At 42.1% G+C, this 18,209-nt stretch overlaps 1 protein-coding gene across 2 annotated transcripts; it reads left to right on the top strand.

Annotated features, from left to right (window-relative positions):
* The first annotated feature begins 244 nt into the window (after positions 1-244).
* On the top strand, positions 245-12,410 carry pdp1 (pyruvate dehydrogenase phosphatase catalytic subunit 1). Of its 2 annotated transcripts, none has more exons than XM_047360576.1 (9): positions 245-380; positions 4,794-5,094; positions 5,182-5,349; positions 5,947-6,158; positions 7,746-7,827; positions 8,216-8,310; positions 8,416-8,584; positions 8,675-8,893; positions 10,171-12,410. In XM_047360576.1, the coding sequence occupies exons 2-9, from the start codon at positions 4,843-4,845 to the stop codon at positions 10,549-10,551; spliced, it is 1,578 nt and encodes a 525-aa protein (XP_047216532.1). In that variant the 5' UTR covers positions 245-380; positions 4,794-4,842; the 3' UTR covers positions 10,552-12,410. The 2 variants fall into 2 exon arrangements, with proteins under 2 accessions (XP_047216532.1, XP_047216533.1); XM_047360577.1 differs by lacking the exon at positions 245-380 and adding an exon at positions 421-575.
* The last annotated feature ends 5,799 nt before the right edge of the window (positions 12,411-18,209 follow it).

Below are 18,209 nucleotides of genomic sequence, written 5' to 3'. Positions count from 1 at the left end.
TTCAGCAGGCTGCAATTTGTTTTCGAAGTTGTTTTTGTTTTTTATATTGTATTTTCTATTTTTTTGAGAAACAAAATTTTGGTTTTCTATTAGCTGTGAACAGTAATCATCCAAAAATTAAATAAATGCTTAAAATATATCACCCTCCCTCAAGAATCGATGTTTTGAACTAATTAAAATAAATTGACGTTTCGATTGATACAGGGTTTTTTTTTTTTTTTTTGACACGTAACCTGCGTGGGAGATCTGACGTCACGGCGTAGGTTAAGGCTCAGCCAATTAACATTCGGTATGAGTTGCGGCGCATTGGAGTAACGGAGACAGAAGGGGTTGGGTTCAAGTCATGAACTTAAATACCTACCTCACATCTTTCGGCTAAGGTGAGAGCACATTTTGTTCTGCTTTGCCCTCGTCATCCTACAGACAAGACCTCTATAAACTATTGTTTAGTGTACCTGGCGTATTTATGTGCTGTATTAGTGAACCATTCGACGGTTGGTGGGTGTAACCTGCAGCTAGCTATATTAGCGTGGATCTGTGTGCTTTACCTTCGTGACTGACTTAAGTTCTAAACTGTACGTATATTTAAACATCTGTTTTATTTCACTCCGTGTCACCGAATAATGTTTTTATTTATATCATATTGGCTAGTCGGTTTCTGTACTTGGTTTGTAATTAGCTCAGAGAAGCTAACTATGTCAACAAACTAGTTTCAAAGCTCAGAGTTGGGACTGGTCTTCTGTGGTCTGTTTGAGTCACACAGCTACATTTTTGGACGGTTATTGGCTCGGTTTGTTCACATCAACCAAACAGGCCACATTGTAGAAGCAGAAACGACAAAAATGGCCCAGATTTAAGCAGAAACGATTAATAAGTCGTGTTGTCTTTGCCGTCTTTTCGGCAGCTGTGAAGCATGGGAGGTTTCAGAAGCTGCAGATATATTAAAATGAGTCCATTAGAGCAGGTTGTTAGAAGATCCGTGGTCAGGATCTAGTTTTCTTGGCCAGGAGCAGTCATAACTTTAAGGGAAGCAAGTGCCAGGACTCAGTTATTTTTAACTGTACACCGCTGCTGACCTATATATGCAGAGGTCTGCAGAGCTGCTACTCAAACTATTACTGCTCCACCAATTGAAAGTTTTACATTTCATAACAAAAAAGGCCGATTATGATTTTGAAATACTATATAATGCTTTCCTCTTCTCCTGGTAGACCTGTGTTACTGCTTATTTTTTGTTGTTATTGAGTTTCTGTATTTTAAAGTACTTTTAATGAGATCACAAAGTGCCAGAGTTGTCGCCTGTTGTATGGAGCATATAGTACGGAAGTTACGCTGTAACTATGGTTCTGTTTCATTCCTTCCTGACTGCCAGTGGCAGTAAACAAAGTGGATGACTTATGCCAGCAATGTCACGAGGAATGTAGTACTCACCCACCTCTCAGTTAGTACAAGGGGCCAGAGGCAGGATTGCCGAGGCCAGTGCGGACTCATGTGCCACATTGAGGCAGTAGAAGCGTGCAAACGTGGACGGTGTTGCCCATGACGCCGCTGCGCAGATATCCCCCAGCGGCACGCCTCTCAGTGCCGCCCAGGACGTAGACACACTCCTGGTGGAATGGCACTCAACACCAGAAGGGGCAGCTGCCCCCACAGACTCATAAGCCAGCGCAATAGCATCTACGACAGCCTGTGCTTAGAAAGGGCTCGCCTGCTGTTCTGTCCACACACAAACAGCTGGTCCGAATGGCGCCTGTAGCCACCATGTACACCTGCAATGCCCGGACCGGGCACAGCGTGTTAGCCAGCCTCTGTCTCTCGAACTGAAACAGGGGAGGGCAGTATGCCCCCAGTTCAATGGCTGTATTCACATAGCCTGGGGGCAGAACCTTAAGGAGAAAGGCTATGTTCGGCCACAGCGTTACTCCGGACCCACCTGCCTTCCAGCGCAGGCAGGTAGGGTTGATGGCGAGTGCGTGCAGCTCACTGACCCACTTGGCTGTTGTTACCGCCAACAAAAAAGCAGTCTTAACCGACACCAGTTTCAGTGGGGCACCACACATAGGCTCAAAAGGTGGCCCACTCAGGGCCTTCAACACCACTGGGAGGTCCCATGCTGCCACCGGTCTCCGTAACGGGGGGGCGCAGCCTCCTTGCACCCCGGAGAAACTGTGACACCCAATAGTGTGTCCCCACTCGTCTGCCATCCATGACATTGTGGCTGGCTGAAATGGCAGCCAGGTGCACCTTCAGGGTTGATGCTGCCCGTCCGGCATCCAATTGACCCTGCAGGTACCTCAAAATATTATGCAGGGAACACGAAATTGGGTCAACTGCTCTGCGTCTGCACCACTCCACAAAACGCTGCCAGCAACGGGCATAAGTCCTCAATGTGGAAGGAGCTCTGGCATTCTGCAGTGTCCGCTGAATGGAGGGCTCCAGATCCGTCAGGGGCTGCCAGCACCCGTCAGCGGCCACACCGTGAGGAGAAGATGGCCCGGAGACGGATGCCAAACCTTCCCCTCCAACTGAGACAACAGGTCTGCCCTGACGAGGAGCCGCCATGGCTCACCATCCAGCAGACTGAGGAGCAGTGGGAACCAGACCCTCATGGGCCACTCGGGGCCACCAACAAAACCTTCTGGCTTGACGACCTCACTCGGTGGAGAGTGGGCAGAAGCAACGGAAACGGGGGAAAGGCATACAGTAGGCCGGCTGGCCATGCATTCACTAGGGCGTCCATCCCCAGTGAGGAGCTGGCCTCTGCCAGGGAAAACCACAAGGGGCAATGTGTACTGCTCGCTGAGGCAAAGAGGTCGACCTGGGCCCTGCCGAACCGATCCCATATCTGCCGTACGACCTGAGGATGCAGCCTCCAATCCCCGGGGGGAGCCTCTGTCGGGTCAGAGTCGGCCACAGAGTTCCTCGTCCCCGGTAGGTGCATTGCCCTGATGGAGGCGAAGCGAGGGTATGCCCAGGTCCACAGCCTCCGGGCCTCCCTCAGGCATTGCAGTGATCTGGTCCCACCCTGGTGGTTGACGTGGAACACTGCTGAGGTGCTGTCCATCCTGACGAGCATGTGCTGGCCCTCGAGAAAGGGCGAGAAGTGCCTTAGAGCCAAATAAATCGTCTTGAGCTCCAGCACATTGATGTGCAGACTTCCCTCCTGAGGCCCCCACAGCCCCTGGACGGACCTGCACTGCCACACTGCTCCCCATCTGAGAGGTGATGCGTCCGTAGTCACCACCGGTCTTGCGGTGACCGTACCGAGGGGGACCCCACGCTGCAGATACGCCCTGTCCCCAACTACCTTGTCCACGTGCGTGACTTAGTTTACATTTAATCTTGACCTGCGCGGAGCGCGAGGAGACATATCCACTTTGTTTACTGCCACTGGCAGTCAGGAAGGAATGAAACAGAACCACTGCTTGCCCTTCCATTACCTGAGGCATCACACCCCCATTCAGCTGACTAAAGAAACTCTACTACATGTTTTCCTGATTTAAGAAAAACACATTGAACTAAATGCAGATGGTCATGATGGGGAACTTAAAGGACTGACACCCCTTTTGTTAAGATAACTATCTCTAACTATGACTGCAGGCTTACTACCAGGGCGGATAGCCCAACTAATTCACCAGCTAAAATCAGCTTGTTATACTATGTTATAACATATGTGTTACTGGATAAACTGCAGAATGCCAAAAAGGTCTTATATTTTGTGCAATACGGACATGAAAACTACTATTAAATGTAATAGGTGTTTTATTATATATTTTTACTGCAGTCTATTTCTGATATATTTAGATTTTTAATAACACTTTGTAAATAGTTATCTTATTTTAGCTGCAGCAGGAAATAATCGTTACTTTTCTTTGGTAAATAAGCACAATTAGATCATGCTATACGTTTTTATTTAAAAGGTGTGTATAAATAACATAATGCCATAAACTGTGCTATTTTTAGCTTGGGATTTTCATACAAGACATTTTCATACTGTATGACTACCTAAGACATTATTTCTTATCCAGTATAGTTTACTAAACTAGATCAGGGGGTTAATATTTCTGCAAACAGAACAGGCTGTTTGAGCATTATGTGTAAAATAAAAAGTTGAATCAGTGAAGTTTCACCAAAAACATCCAAATGCATATATCCGATCTCCCCTTCCTTACCCATACATCACATTTGTCATCTCATGCATAAGCTTTCCTGTCGAGATTGATTTCAACCTGGAAGTGTTTAGTGTTTAATGCTGTAAATACTATCCCCATGAATCATTATTTGTTTTAAGTTTTTACATTTAGGATTGCCAGTGTCCAGCAAATAGAAAAGTAGTTAATCAACAATCCTTTTAAGCCATTAATCTGCTTTGATCTAATGTTTGAAACCGGGGTTTGGTTTAACGGTTAATGGAAAAACAAAGATTGGAGATTTTTTGAGTGAAATTTAAATCAGGGATATTTGCTTTGATACATAAATAGAGATAATTTATAATTCTTTTGTTTTCTGTTGGATTCAAAGCAACAATCTTTATCGAGTAATAATTTATTCCCTCAAAAAATCAGCAGATCACACAGAAAAGAAAACTAGAAATCGCTATCAACCATGAATAGCGTGATTGGTGCATCTCTAGATATAATTATTCAGATGTCAGTGCATTGAAGATTTTAGGATTTCAGATTTAAAATATTTTTTTCAGTGCTGGTGGTCTTCCCTCAACCTCCTCAGAAAAGATCTGCTTGTTTGCACAGTGTTCACCCATAGTGAACCCTCTTAATGTGCATCTTCATCAGGTGTGTGCACATTGGTGGTGTTTTGATTACCTGTGGTGCATGGTCAGCGATGCCTGTTGCATCTCAACTGCTCAGGGGTTTGCCCCGTGCCAAGGTCTTTGCCACCAGTCTGTTACCATGCCAACGCCACCAGTCCCATATTGGTTCCATCCCTGCCCTTCCTGCCCCGAGAGGGTCGTCCCACCTGTGGCTGAGACACCAGGCAGGAAGGTGCTACCAGACGTCCTCTGTGCTCCACAACTACATCCTGACGCCTCCACAGGTCAACTCCATTCTGAAAGCCAACGAGTACAGCTTCAAGGTTGGTGGGGGTCATGCACAGAAATCCTGTTTGTATCTGTATGTTTACATTCTCATCCTCCCATTTGTTTTTGTCATCCGGTTCCAGGTACCAGAGTTTGATGGGAAAAATGTGTCATCTGTAATGGGTTTTGAAAGCAACCAGCTTCCGGCCAACGCTCCCATCGAGGATCGCCGGAGTGCAGCTACTTGCCTCCAGACACGGGGAATGCTCCTGGGCGTGTTTGATGGACATGCCGGCTGTGCCTGCGCCCAGGTCAGTCTGGTCACCTTTACTTGTGAAGTTTTTAATTTAAATTTTTTTTTTTCCTCTTACGTGTTGTTGAAACATATAACAAAGTGAATGACGAAGTTTTTAGGTATAACCAAAACATCCAGACAGACCTCATCTCTTTCCTCTTTTTGTCCAATCTGTGCTGTTTTCAGGGTTGTTGTTCAAAACCTGATCACTGTAGAAATACCTGCTGCAAACTCATACTAAATTTTTATAATTATACCTTAAAATGGGAATTTGGGTCTGGAACCTTCTGGAATTGTAACTTAAAATGTTTGGAAACCCTGAACAAAATTTACAGGATTATTACTGTAGCCGTAATTCACCTCTCTACCTTTCACAGATTTCAGCCTGGTAGTTTTTAGAAAATCTTGCATAAAATTGGCCGTGAAAATATAAACTGAACGTACCAACATACAGAACAATTATATAATAAATTCTTTGTTGGATTATATTTAACAAAATTTATCATATTAATGTGGGAGGTTTGTTTAGTTAATTTCTTTGTTTGTGTATTGGTTTTTTTTTTCTGCTTTTTTAGTGGCAGATTATGTGTAATCTCATAATTTCTCACTGCAGGCGCTGAGTGAGAGGCTGTTTTACTACATAGCAGTTTCACTGCTCCCCCATGACACCCTGTGTGAGCTGGAGGCTGCAGTGGAGGCCGGCAGAGCCCTCAGTCCCATCCTGCAGTGGTGCAAACACCCAAATGATTACTTCAGCCGGGAGGCTCAGCGTCTCTACTTTAACAGCCTGAGAACGTACTGGCAGGAGCTCATTGACCTAACCAGGTGAGAAACAAACAGCGTAATAATATTTTATCAACTAAAACTCTTTTTAATCCTACTTAAAACAGTTTTTTTATTCAAATATATGAAATGTATGATGTAAGTCCAACCTTCTGTTTATTTAATTTATCAGTATATGGGATAGGCCAATGAAAATCTGAAAAGTGTGGAGTGGATTTGTACTTAACCCCCCTGAGTCAGTGCTTTGTAAAACCCTACGCCCCAATTTTTTTTACCTTTGCCAAGGATGTCATGTTTTTGTCAGTTTTGGTTTGTCCGTTCGTCAGTTTGCAAACTATCTCAAAATGTTCTGAACAGATTTAGATGAGATTTTCCGACAAGTCGCATATTAGGACCAGGAACATATTGTTGGGTTTTAGTGGTGATGCGCAGCACCATTAGGATCCAGGAATGTTTTGACCATGGTGTGAGAACGTGTATTTCCCACATGGTTCTTCACCCGGTCAGCAGCTGACAGGCAGTGGCCTCGGCGGAGGTTTGCGCGCTCCGAGCGCTTTTCTAGTTTGGGGTGTGTCTCTTTACAGATTTGCATGTCTAGAAAGTGACTTTTTTTTTTCACACATCTGTTATAGAAGCCCACTCAGGTTAATTAGAGAGCATCTGTGAAAATCAGATTTGTATATGTTGCCATGGCATGGGCCGGTGTAAGATGTCCATAGTATGATATCCTTTAGTAAAATACTACCAATTAGAATATCTATTTGGTTTTATTTAGAATATCTCCCAAGCTTGTAAACAGTACAATAACATGTCATTACATTACAAAATCCCCAAAAGTTTAGTTTAGTTCAGTAATTACAATTACAATAATACAATGTTTCCATTAATATGTTTTGATTATGCAATGACCTGTTGGGGCTCACCCTCTCTGTGGGGGTGTCAGTGAGTGCCTGCTGCACAGCTGTCAAACCGACAGTCTTCCAGTTCTGTGTAGGCCATGAATCTTGGGTCTTCGTTAGTTTGGATGGTTATGGTTTACAACTAACACAAATAAAAACTTCAGTGTTTGTCCCTGTGTGTAAAGAACATATAACATGAGCTTCACGTTTTAAATTTAAGCAATGGAGTAATAAATTTGATGATATTTTGATATTGGTCAATGGTCCATTGCCTCGTCTTTTCACCAATTCTCAATTTGATTTAGGTCTGGGCTTTGACTGGGCCATTCTAACACATGAATATGCTGTGATCGAAACTATTCCATTGTAGCATCAACAGCTGTAACTGCAGCCAAAAGTAGTTCTGCCACATTTTTCAGGTTTTTATTTGTAAAATAAAAATGATAAATAAAATCCATGTATTATTTTCCAAATTACATTTAAAATTTGTTGCTGCACAATAATCAACCTTTTATCTTTTGGTCTTCCTCATGAAAGAGATCAAAAATGCGTAATTTCATTGTCATGGGAAAATATTTCAAACTGGACTTTCTGGTTTCTTGCTTTGCTCTTTGAGCAGCACCATACCCACACCAGCACCGACTCATGTGTTGTTGGTTGTACTTGACCTCTTCGCTTCCTGTGCATGCTTTTCACGCGGATCAATCTGTCCCTGCGTGTCTCTCTTTAGCCCAGGCGAGGTTCCAGACACTCGTGAGGCCCTCCTGAACGCCTTCAAGAGGCTTGACAGCGACATTTCACTGGAAGCTCAGGTGAGAACAGTATGAAGTTTTGATATGAATCAGAGCAGTTGCTTCTTCCGGGGAAAACAGAAGCATCTTGGATATGTTCCTCCTGACAGCAACCTGAGCTGGCCCAGCCCTGTTTCGCTGTTTTTAGAGGTCACCTATTTTGCCGACCACGGGTGTCCATGAGCCTAACAGAGTCGATTTGCTGGTCATGCCATTTAACTAGGGTCAAATTTCAGTAAGGCTTCCATCATTAAGAAATATTCATCAGTCCAGGGCAGCAATGTTAGGAACGCGAACATCCAGAGTTTAATAGACCAGAGATGAGCTCAGATGTCATTTCTTCTCCATGTGATATAACTGTGCTACAGTGTCCTATTTTTGCTTGCCATGTATTTTCTTCTCTCTACAGGTTGGAGACTCAAGTGCGTTTCTTCACTACTGGGTTCTGAGGGTGGCGTTTTCTGGAGCTACAGCCTGCGTGGCTCACATCGATGGACCAGATCTGTATGGAGAATAAATGTTTAACAGTGAATTGTGACGGATGGTTCAGGAGTTCTTCCTATAAAGCTAAAATCTACCTCCTTCCTCCTCTCATTGTTATTTTTAAAGCTTTATAGCCAATGCAGGAGATGCTCGGGCTGTGTTGGGGGTGCAGGAGGAGGATGGTTCATTCAGCGCTCTCACACTATCTAATGACCACAACGCCCAGAACGAGACGGAGGTTGCCCGGATACGAGGCGAGCACCCTCATTCTGAGAGGAAGACTGTTATTCGTCAGGTAGTGATTTTAACTAATCTGCTCACTTTCACGGTTTAAGAAAAATATAAAGCTTGAACCTCTGCCTCTCACTGTCTTCCTCTGCATCAGGACAGATTGCTCAGCCTGCTCATGCCATTCCGCGCGTTCGGGGACGTTAAGTTCAAGTGGAGCATCGAACTGCAGAAGCGTGTGCTGGAGTCTGGACCCGATCAGCTCCACGAGAACGAGCACACAAAGTTCATCCCTCCCAACTACCACACGCCACCCTACTTGACTGCTGAGCCAGAGATCACGTACCACAGACTGCGACCACAAGACCGCTTCTTGGTAAGAGGAACACCGCCACAGTTGACCGTTCACTGACAAATTCTGTTCATTTTATTTATGCAATTTGCGTATTTGTGCGTGCTATCAAACATGTAGTCATTCATTATGCATTTATCCATCCATGCATTGGAATGCCTTCCAAGGTGGAACAGGCTCTGTGTAGCTGCTTTCAATGAGGAACTGGCCCACTCTTGCATTTTTGATCTGAGACGGACCTTGGCGAGCCTTGCAGAAACATGGTGTGCTTAGATAAAATCTCCATTAAATGTTGGAGGGAGTTTCATTTTTGACCACCATAACTAAAGTTTTAATACTCATATTTTAAGTCATCTAAATAACAACTTGCTGTGCAGGAAGGTAACCATCACTTCTTAAAATAGTAATCATTTAATTCATTTATAACAGTGTGAAAACAAAGGAGGCTGCATTTAGTCGCAAATCAGTAGCAGCTGGAGACGGATTGTTAGACAAGTCATTCTGGTGAAGCATAAATAAACACAAAAAAAATATTTGAAGCAAAGAGAGGAATAACACATTGAGTGCATTTCATTACTTTTATGTATTGCTTACAGCCACATGTGATAATGCTCTCTTTGCTCCAAAGAAACTCTGCTTCTGGGATAAATTTTCAGTGTGTAATAAGAAGCGACATTCTGCTTGGTTTTCCTTTAAAGTAACATCTAATTATCTGACTGTTCCTTGTAGCGTCACACAGTCAGCTTCTTTTCAAACTACAGGAGAAATCAGAAATGTTGGAGCTGATTCAGAGGTCTAAAAACTTCGACATTTATTCCCTGTCTTAGAGGCTGCAGTGGAAGAAAACCACAGCAGGGTCTTTTTGTCTCATCTTTTAGACGATGGATGTTAATGCAGTGACTAATGACACCCTTCAGTTTCAGCTTCTATGTCTCAGAGCTAGTTAGTTCTGAGGATTGATGAATAAGCTCTTTATCCTAATGTTTGGACTGTTATTTTCACTGAGTTTGCAGTGTCTGTCCGCCAAACACACCTTTGTAAGCCTTTTTTTCCCAAAATGAAGGAGTGGGTTTTGTTCTTTCTTAACATAAAAGTTTATTAAGAGCCTTTTAAAAAAATTTTGTAACATCTGGGTTCGTTAATGTGCAGATTTTCGTTTACTTTTACCGGTTTGCTAAGACCTTTTCAACTAATGTTTTTTTTTTAAAAAGAAGTAGTAGTTTCTCATTATCTCTCAAAAGGAAGTTGTGAAAATAAACCTTGTCCAGATCTGTCTGAGCATCGCCCTCCTCTGTCGGCAGGTGATCGGCTCAGACGGCCTCTGGGAGACCCTCCACCGGCAGGAAGTGATCCGCATTGTTGGCGAGTATTTAACAGGGGTTCACCAGCGTCAGCCGCTCAAAGTGGGAGGCTACAAAGTAACTCTGGGACAGATGCAGGGTCTGCTTGAGGAGCGAAAGGCCCGTATGTCCTCGGCCTTCGAGGACCAGAACTCTGCGACACACCTGATGCGGCACGCAGTGGGAAACAACGAGTTTGGCACGGTGGACCACGAGAGGCTGTCAAAAATGCTGTCACTGCCCGAGGAGCTGGCTCGCATGTACCGCGACGACATCACTATCATCGTCACTCAGTTCAACCCTCACGTGATCGGAGTGCAGAGACAGGAGGAGCAGCCCTGAGCTGCTCAGAAGTTATTCTCTGGTTTTTCTATTGACTGTTTCAACCGTGTGCCACAGACTGAATAACCGAGCACACGACATGGACAAACTGTCCATATGGTATATCTGTCCAGCTATTTTTAACTCTATTTATGGTATGTTAATGCAGCAACACAAACCTTGAGTTTTTTATGCTTTTAAAAGATCTCGGTTAAAAAAGGTCATCAGATTAACTTGGTGAGGTTTTTTTTTAGCGATGCCAGCCATTTTCATACACACCAGTCACTGTTGATGATATCGCATGGTTTTAGTCTCACATTTAAGACCAAAGGAGTCCGGTTTGCTCAAAAGCTGGCCCCGGTGTAAAGAACGAAGCGGTTCTGGTTAGCGGGTACGACTCTGAATCAGGCATGGGCTGGTATCAGATTCTCTGGGTAACCTTGAGCGAGAACATCCCAGTTTCATGGCGTTATGGTATTAACACACAAATTTAAAGCAATAATGCTTCACATGACCTAATTACGGATGCACTGATCGGACTTTTCCTGGCGGGTACCCCAATTTTCAGTTTCCTTTGAGGTCTGAGCTTCAGATTAGCAACAGCAACAATTATTTACACTGCTGCTAAAATCATATAACTCTATTACAGTAAATATATTATCTTAAATATTTATTAATGGTTTTAAACACTAGTTTTCTAGGTTTCTTCTGGCCAGATTTTTCACCCTCTCAACAGAGTGACTCAGAGTATAACAAGCTAAAGTTAACCAGTTATTCAGTGCGCTGTAAGACACATTGCTCATAGCTTACTAGCTGTAGTTTTAAAACTGTCGTGTCTTGATTGTAAGTGATGTTTAGCAGAATATAGTTGCTTTCTTTCAGCCAGCTGACCAGCTTTAGCAGCAAAAGGTGGGGGAGGGCCAGCGCTCCGTTATTTTAAGCTCCTTACAGTCTGTTAAACCTTGGTCACTCCAGCACCTTCTCTGGCATCTCATTAAGAAGACTTTAAACCACGGGAAGGATATAGTGGAATGTCTTTGCAGTTTTAAAACCAGAACTTTTAAATCCTTGGTTTACCTTGGACGGATCAAAGGGCTGCCGGTAACCGGTCCATGCCTGCTTTATTGGTTTAAAGCTTGTAAAGGTTGTTGTATATTGATGGGGCTGTGTGTGCTGCAGCTCTTTAGAAGGAAATTATATGTTCAGGTTGCTGATTTCCAGGCTCAGAAGGAGGAGGATTTGGATCCTGTGAGCTTTTCCTTCAAACTGATGGGTCACAGATTGAGTATTAGAAGCTAGGAGACGTTGCACAAAAATACTTACATTTTATGTCAAACATTGATATTCACATAATCTGAAGAGAGTAAAGTAGCAAATTATTAAATTTGTATCATTTACATCTGAAATTCATAACTGGAGCTTTATTTTGTCTGATTTCTCTGCTTGGACATGCACTGATGTGGGGACTTGTTTCCCTGTGTGATGTAAGAGCCCTTAGACTGAAGTGACGGAGTCTGTTCATGAAACTGGAAGCAGATACAGTCACTGAACTCTACTCCACACCTTCTTTTCTAAATATAGGGGTCAAGAAGCTACATTTGTCTCTTTTCTGACAGGTCATTACCTGATTGTTTTGCTCCTGGATTTTTTTATTCATCACCCGGAGGTAAAGCAGAGCGTTTTTCTTTTACTTGTGAATCAAAGATTACCGTTGTGTACTAAATAAGTATGTAAGCTGGAGGTGTGTTTTTAAAATGAGGCTGTTTCAACTTTAAATATTTATTCTGCCTCAGCAGTATGTTACACATCATCTCTGTTGTATGTATAAGTTTTAACTTATGGGGGTTGAGTTTCGGAAGTGGATTAAAACGTTAAACAGATGGCTTCCTGTGACGTTTCTCTGTTCCTGGTGTGTGCTGCGTGCCACTGGACGTCCAGCCAAGACACAAACCACTGAAGGTCATAGTTCAGGGTCCAGGTGTGACGCTGCTGCTGCTGCTCCCTCATTGCGCATAACTGCTACAAAGTAGGTTTTCCTGGGCGTGTTTGGAGAGACGATGTCCTGCTCGCACCACAAGGTGGTGTTGCAGCAACAGCAGAGAACTTCCTCAGTCTGGAAAAATCAAGCTGAAATTTTGTCTTAACAGTTTGTTTAATGCAAAATGAAACAGAAGTGCATTTTGGTAGATTTTATATAGTAGTATAATCATCAACGGTGTTGTATAATCCTGTACAGTCCTGTATAATCTATAGCTCCTGCAAATTGTTTAGTCATTTTTTGCTCCCAAATACCAAAATAGAAAAACTCTGGAAATTGGAAACCAATTGCTGTAATTTGGCAGTCATTAAAACCCCTTTGATCTAAACAGCAGAACATCATGTATTTTAAAACTATACAAGTTAATTTTACAGGGTGCCAAATTAAAACAATTTATATCTTAAGGAATTAAAATAATATGGGAACAAACAGGACCTGTTTATTCCAGAAACAATCATCCCCAATCAGATCTAATTGAAATTTTGTTCCAAAAGGTTGGATTTTAGGCCCAATTTCTTAAAAGTTCACCTGAAGCTGGGATCTTTTAAACTCCAGTGTTCAGTGGCTGCTGTCCTGCAACATTTGATACATCTCTGGTCTAATGCACCTGAATCAAATAGCTGGATTACCTCCTTAGCAGTCAAGTCCTGCTAATGAGTTAATTATTTGATTCCTGTGTTTTGAAGCAGAAACGGATCAAAGGGCTGCCAGATATGGGACCCTGACCTAAACACACCAGCTTCGTAGCGTAGCTGCTTTATGTGGCAGATCGCTGCTTAGAGCCTCACCGAGGCCTCGTGTTCACAATTGTTTTACTAGATCTTAACTCTGCTTTCAGGGATGCTGATCATAGTATTTCATGGCAGAGATCAGATAAAGCATTTGGGATCAAACAGTCAGCACTGAGCTTTTATTGTTAATGATGTGCCTTTGACATATCCTGCAGCATACACAAGTATCTCCTGTTAAATTTGGCCACATAAGCCCTAAAATTAATTCCTGTAAAGACTTTGTAACCCCAAGATGCCACTCTTTGCTGTAGTATTTACTGTAGTGTGCTTTAGAGATATCTCTGGAGATTTTTATTAAACCTACCTTACCATCCCGTTTGCTGTGTGTACTAACGTTGTTTCCCTGCCCAGCTTTGTTTGACACAGTTCCAGTTGTTTTAAACTTTTTAAACAAATTAAGGTGAAAAGGTATCTTCTGTAGCCATATCCTGACTTATGAGTAACACAAATTTGCACTTGAGTAGCATGTTTTCTTGTCTTTCCCATTTTAAAGAGTGGCTGAAACGGTCCTCTGTGTCAGGTCATATTTGTACCCTAAAAACTAGATGGATTACTAATTAAACGTTTTGTGACATTTTAAAAAGAATGATTTCCAAAAACTCATCTGTTGTATTGATTCTACTAGAACTGTTAGGTATAAGTAAGTCTGATGACTGATTTTGTTAACTCACTCTCCATATAAATGTACTTAAATCAAAGGATGAGTTTTTCTATATTTTTTGTATAAGATTAAGCAAAAGCCTTTTCACACATCTTTATCAGGGGTGCCAATGATTGTGAAGACTGGTGTATTAGACTTACTCAAGGAGTTTCTCAAGGCTGCGTGCTTGGCCCAGTTCTCTTTATGTGCCTCTTTTTTATGCTCTGTTGATGAACCAGAGCTCTGTTTATATAGTCACCAAACCCAAACCATTTATGTGAACAGTTCTGCCTAACGGAGGTGAAATTATAGATGACTTGTAACTGTTTAATATTCAGCTCAACAAAAATAAAGACTTTCTGTTTCCAGAGTTTGGCAGCATCTTTTTTTCATTTTTCCTCTCTTATTTCTTTACACTTATTATATAATTCTAGCATGTATGTTTAATGTGAATGTAATACATTTTCCTTTTGTTTTTGCTTTCGGTTTCCTATGTTTGAAGTACATATATTGCTTTCATGTTGAAAAAATTATATTAAAATAAAATAAGACTGACCTACAAAGATTTGCTGATAAAATCTACCAACAACTGCTCTAAATATAACCCTTTGCCTCTCATAAAAGTTACACCAGTTTTCTTTTCTTCTGATCATTAATCATCATTGCACTGACAGTCTGTCAAAAAGATCCAGAGCTACGTTGTTTAGATGACAGTCAGGTTAGTTTACTGGAAATAAACACCTCCACTTTGTAATGTTACAGGCCCCAGTTCTGCAGAAGCTCAGACAATAGTTAGTGAAAAAACGGGCAGAGTGATGTTATTATTTATGGGCTTTAACGTCTCTGTGGAAATAAGATATAGGCTGTGTAATGAGAAGAATAAACTGTCCTACTTGATTAGCTGACTCAACTGAATAATAACATTATAGGGGAGAGTTCAATCAGAGCTGTCCCAATCATTACCAGGACGAACCGCAACTTCTATTGTTTACTGACTATGTGATTACTTGAATTTTAAAATGACTTTGATGTTGAAATAAAGTAGCTTATTCCCATACTGACCACCTTCTGTTTAGGTAGGTTTATTAGTTTCTTCTAGATGTCACACTTAGTGGCACTACCATGTTGCCAGAGGGACTTCAGGGGGGTGTTTACTCTAGTACAGGGGTCTCCAACTCCAGTCCTCAGAAGCTATTGTCCTGCAACTTCTAGCTACATCCCTGCTCCAAAACACCTGGATGGCTCAGTACCAGACCAGGCCTTTGCCAAACTTGATTTTCAATAGGTAATTCAACCATTTAGTTCAGGTGTGTTGGAGCAGGGATCACTCGTCCTCTAAATCATCCAGAGTCCTGGGTTCTCCTCTATCCTCTTTTCTCTTTAGCTCATTCTAGAGGATTTGTGATTTAGCGACATGTTTTGGATAATTATCCCAGTAAAAGACTAAACGATGGTTAGTTTATCTATTTAAAATCTCTTTAAATCTTTTCTATTTTTAAACCGCCTCTGTGTCACCTCATATTTATTCCTCAAGGGACCAGGCAACAATTGATTAAAAGAACAGTTCTTAGCCACCCTGATAAGTTTAAAAAAGTTAAATTAAAAATGCTTTGGTTACATCAACATTATAGGAATGGTTAGGAGTGTTGGACCACTTGTTTGCTGAATATTGGACCATTTGCACGGTGCTGGACGCCATTGTGCCTCTCCAACGTCATCGGCCATTTTGTATCCAGGACAGTCCGTTCCTACAAATCCCATCGGACACTACGACTGATATGACGGGGCGTCCCAAGTCCGACGTCACAAGACGCTATATAGGAAGGTGCCCATTTTGAGGGCTCGCCTTCAGCTGGAGACCGTGACGCGTTTACCACGCAACTGAAGCATCACCTGGAGAAGAGTCCCGAGTGGATTTCATTTATTCTCCTTCGTTGGCCAACGAAAAATTCATAACTGAGGTTTTTGGAATGAGAAGGCCAGAAATTTCACTTTGCCAATCGAAGACGTGAGCTTAACACGTAACTAAAAAAAAACACGGAGTTTCAAGGATACAAATCGCCACTGTGTTTTTGTCCTAGTCGACTTTGATGGTCAGATCATATTTTTCCCTTTCGCCAAGGAGGCCAGAGGACGAAGATTGACCACTTTTCCTGAAGTTAACTGTGGACGCACAGTAACTTCCAACTTCTACCCCTCCCTCTCTCAACTCCGCTCAGAAGGAAGGCTTCAACAAAGGAAAACACATCCTTTTATTATTATTTTTTGTTTCTTTATTAGGAATAGCCGGGCAGGGTAGAGGAGATTTTTAGTGCAATTAGTCGCCATTTAGAGTCTAATGTGTTCTGAATTGTATGTGCATGCCATTGTTTTGAAACTCACTGGTACTTCTGGAGACCGCCGTGTCTCGCAAATGTGTCTTTACCATGGAAACTCCTGTGCGCAGGTGCGCTGTGAAACTGGACTGTTATAATAACCTCATGGTGAAATTAACCATTTTCTTTGTCTTCAACCTTACTGCTTGCTAGCTTGCCACCAAAAGTTTTATAACCCTTTATCTGCTCACCTCGCCCAGTGTTGGGGGATGTTTTATGACTGGTGGTGAGTGGAGGTTGCGCCCCAACCTCCACTCACCACCACACCCCTTTTGTCATATTATCATTTTTGCCATAACTGCTGGTTTGATCCCATTCGCACCCACTGCTGTTTTGCTTTATTTTGTTTAGTTAGATATTTTACTCCTTCTGTGTAGAACTTTGCATGTTTGAGTAGGTGAAGATTATTAAATCGGAAGAGCGGATTGTATCAGGCTGTGATTTAATAAATGTTCACAAAGATAAAGAGAAGGCGTTTCTGGGTTTATTTTGTGTAAGAGTGATTCGTCAATCAAGATAAGGTTAAAGTTCCACACTTTCGTCAGAAACGGTCGAAAGGCGTTGAGCCACAATTACAACACCAGAAGACATTTCTGGTCTCGATTCATAAATGAGGATTTTGGTTAAGAAATTAATTTTATCAAATTATGATTTTTAATTATAATTATTGATAAAGATTAATTAATCAATAATCATAATTCCAACAGGAGTGCAAATAAATATGGCACTAGTGAATTTGCGGCAGTTATCTCTTAATATGGGATTGTTTTTGCTCTAAATAAAATTATCAGTGCAAGATTATAAAACTTATTTTAAGTATGGATGACTTAGTAAATTTAAAATAAACTGAATCAGAAACATTTTATTTTAAAATATTCTTGTCTATATGTTGTTCCTTAGAATGTGCTTACATATTAGTTTTTTACTTACTTATTAGTTATTTATCTCTCTTAGGCTTGCTCTTTTTAGTTGGTTCTGACAAAAAAAAATAAAACTATTCATTAAAAGAATAAACAGATTCAGTTGAACAGTTGAACTTTCAAAGATATTTTTTCTGGTTTATAAGCAGCTATGAAATGAAAAATCAGTTCTAGATGATCAAAACAGTTTCTATATTAGGACAAAAGACCTCTCTGGTGGTGACTAAATGGCTCAGACAAAGACAGTATTGTCGCATGTGTGTGAGAGTAGGTGAGATCTGATATGAGGAGATGGTTCGTCCATCACGTCATTTACTCTCTGTCTTTCGTCCACTTCCACGGCGCTCTTCCTCAACCTTTCAACTTCTTCACGCACCTTTGTGGTGGAAAAGAGTTGCTTAGATACAGATCCAGATGGACTGCAGACATAAACATCGGGTCATGGGTCCATCCTTTGGGTTCTGAAAGCCGCAGCAGGCAGTTCACCGACTCACACACGTGACACATGGATCAGAGTGGGTGCATGTTCATGGAAGCACATGTGGGCCCCCGTATAAACCCTCACTTGCATGTGTGTTGAGGGCCTCTTTGTACCTCATAAAAGCCCATAATCATGCAATCTTCCTTTCAGCACAGCTGACAATCTACAGCCTGTCTCCCACTGTCAAAAAGATGACTCAGAGCATCAATCTGCGAGGCTGTGCTGAGGCCTTGAATGCTTAGCGACAGACTCACAAGCAGCAGGAGCGGTGGATGCAGCAACACAGACTGTAAACGCAGAGTAAAATCTTTGAGAAGAAACCTCAGATGTATCAATCACGGTGAAGAGTGGAGGTTTGGGCGTTATGTCACCCATCACCTGCTCCACCACATGTCTTTCCTGACATGTAACAGCAAGCAGACACAGAAACAGAA

The sequence above is a fragment of the Girardinichthys multiradiatus genome, chromosome 3 (genome assembly GCF_021462225.1).
Source record: "Girardinichthys multiradiatus isolate DD_20200921_A chromosome 3, DD_fGirMul_XY1, whole genome shotgun sequence".
In the NCBI taxonomy this organism is placed as follows: Eukaryota; Metazoa; Chordata; class Actinopteri; order Cyprinodontiformes; family Goodeidae; genus Girardinichthys; species Girardinichthys multiradiatus.
This window is presented reverse-complemented; position numbering and strand designations above follow the sequence as displayed.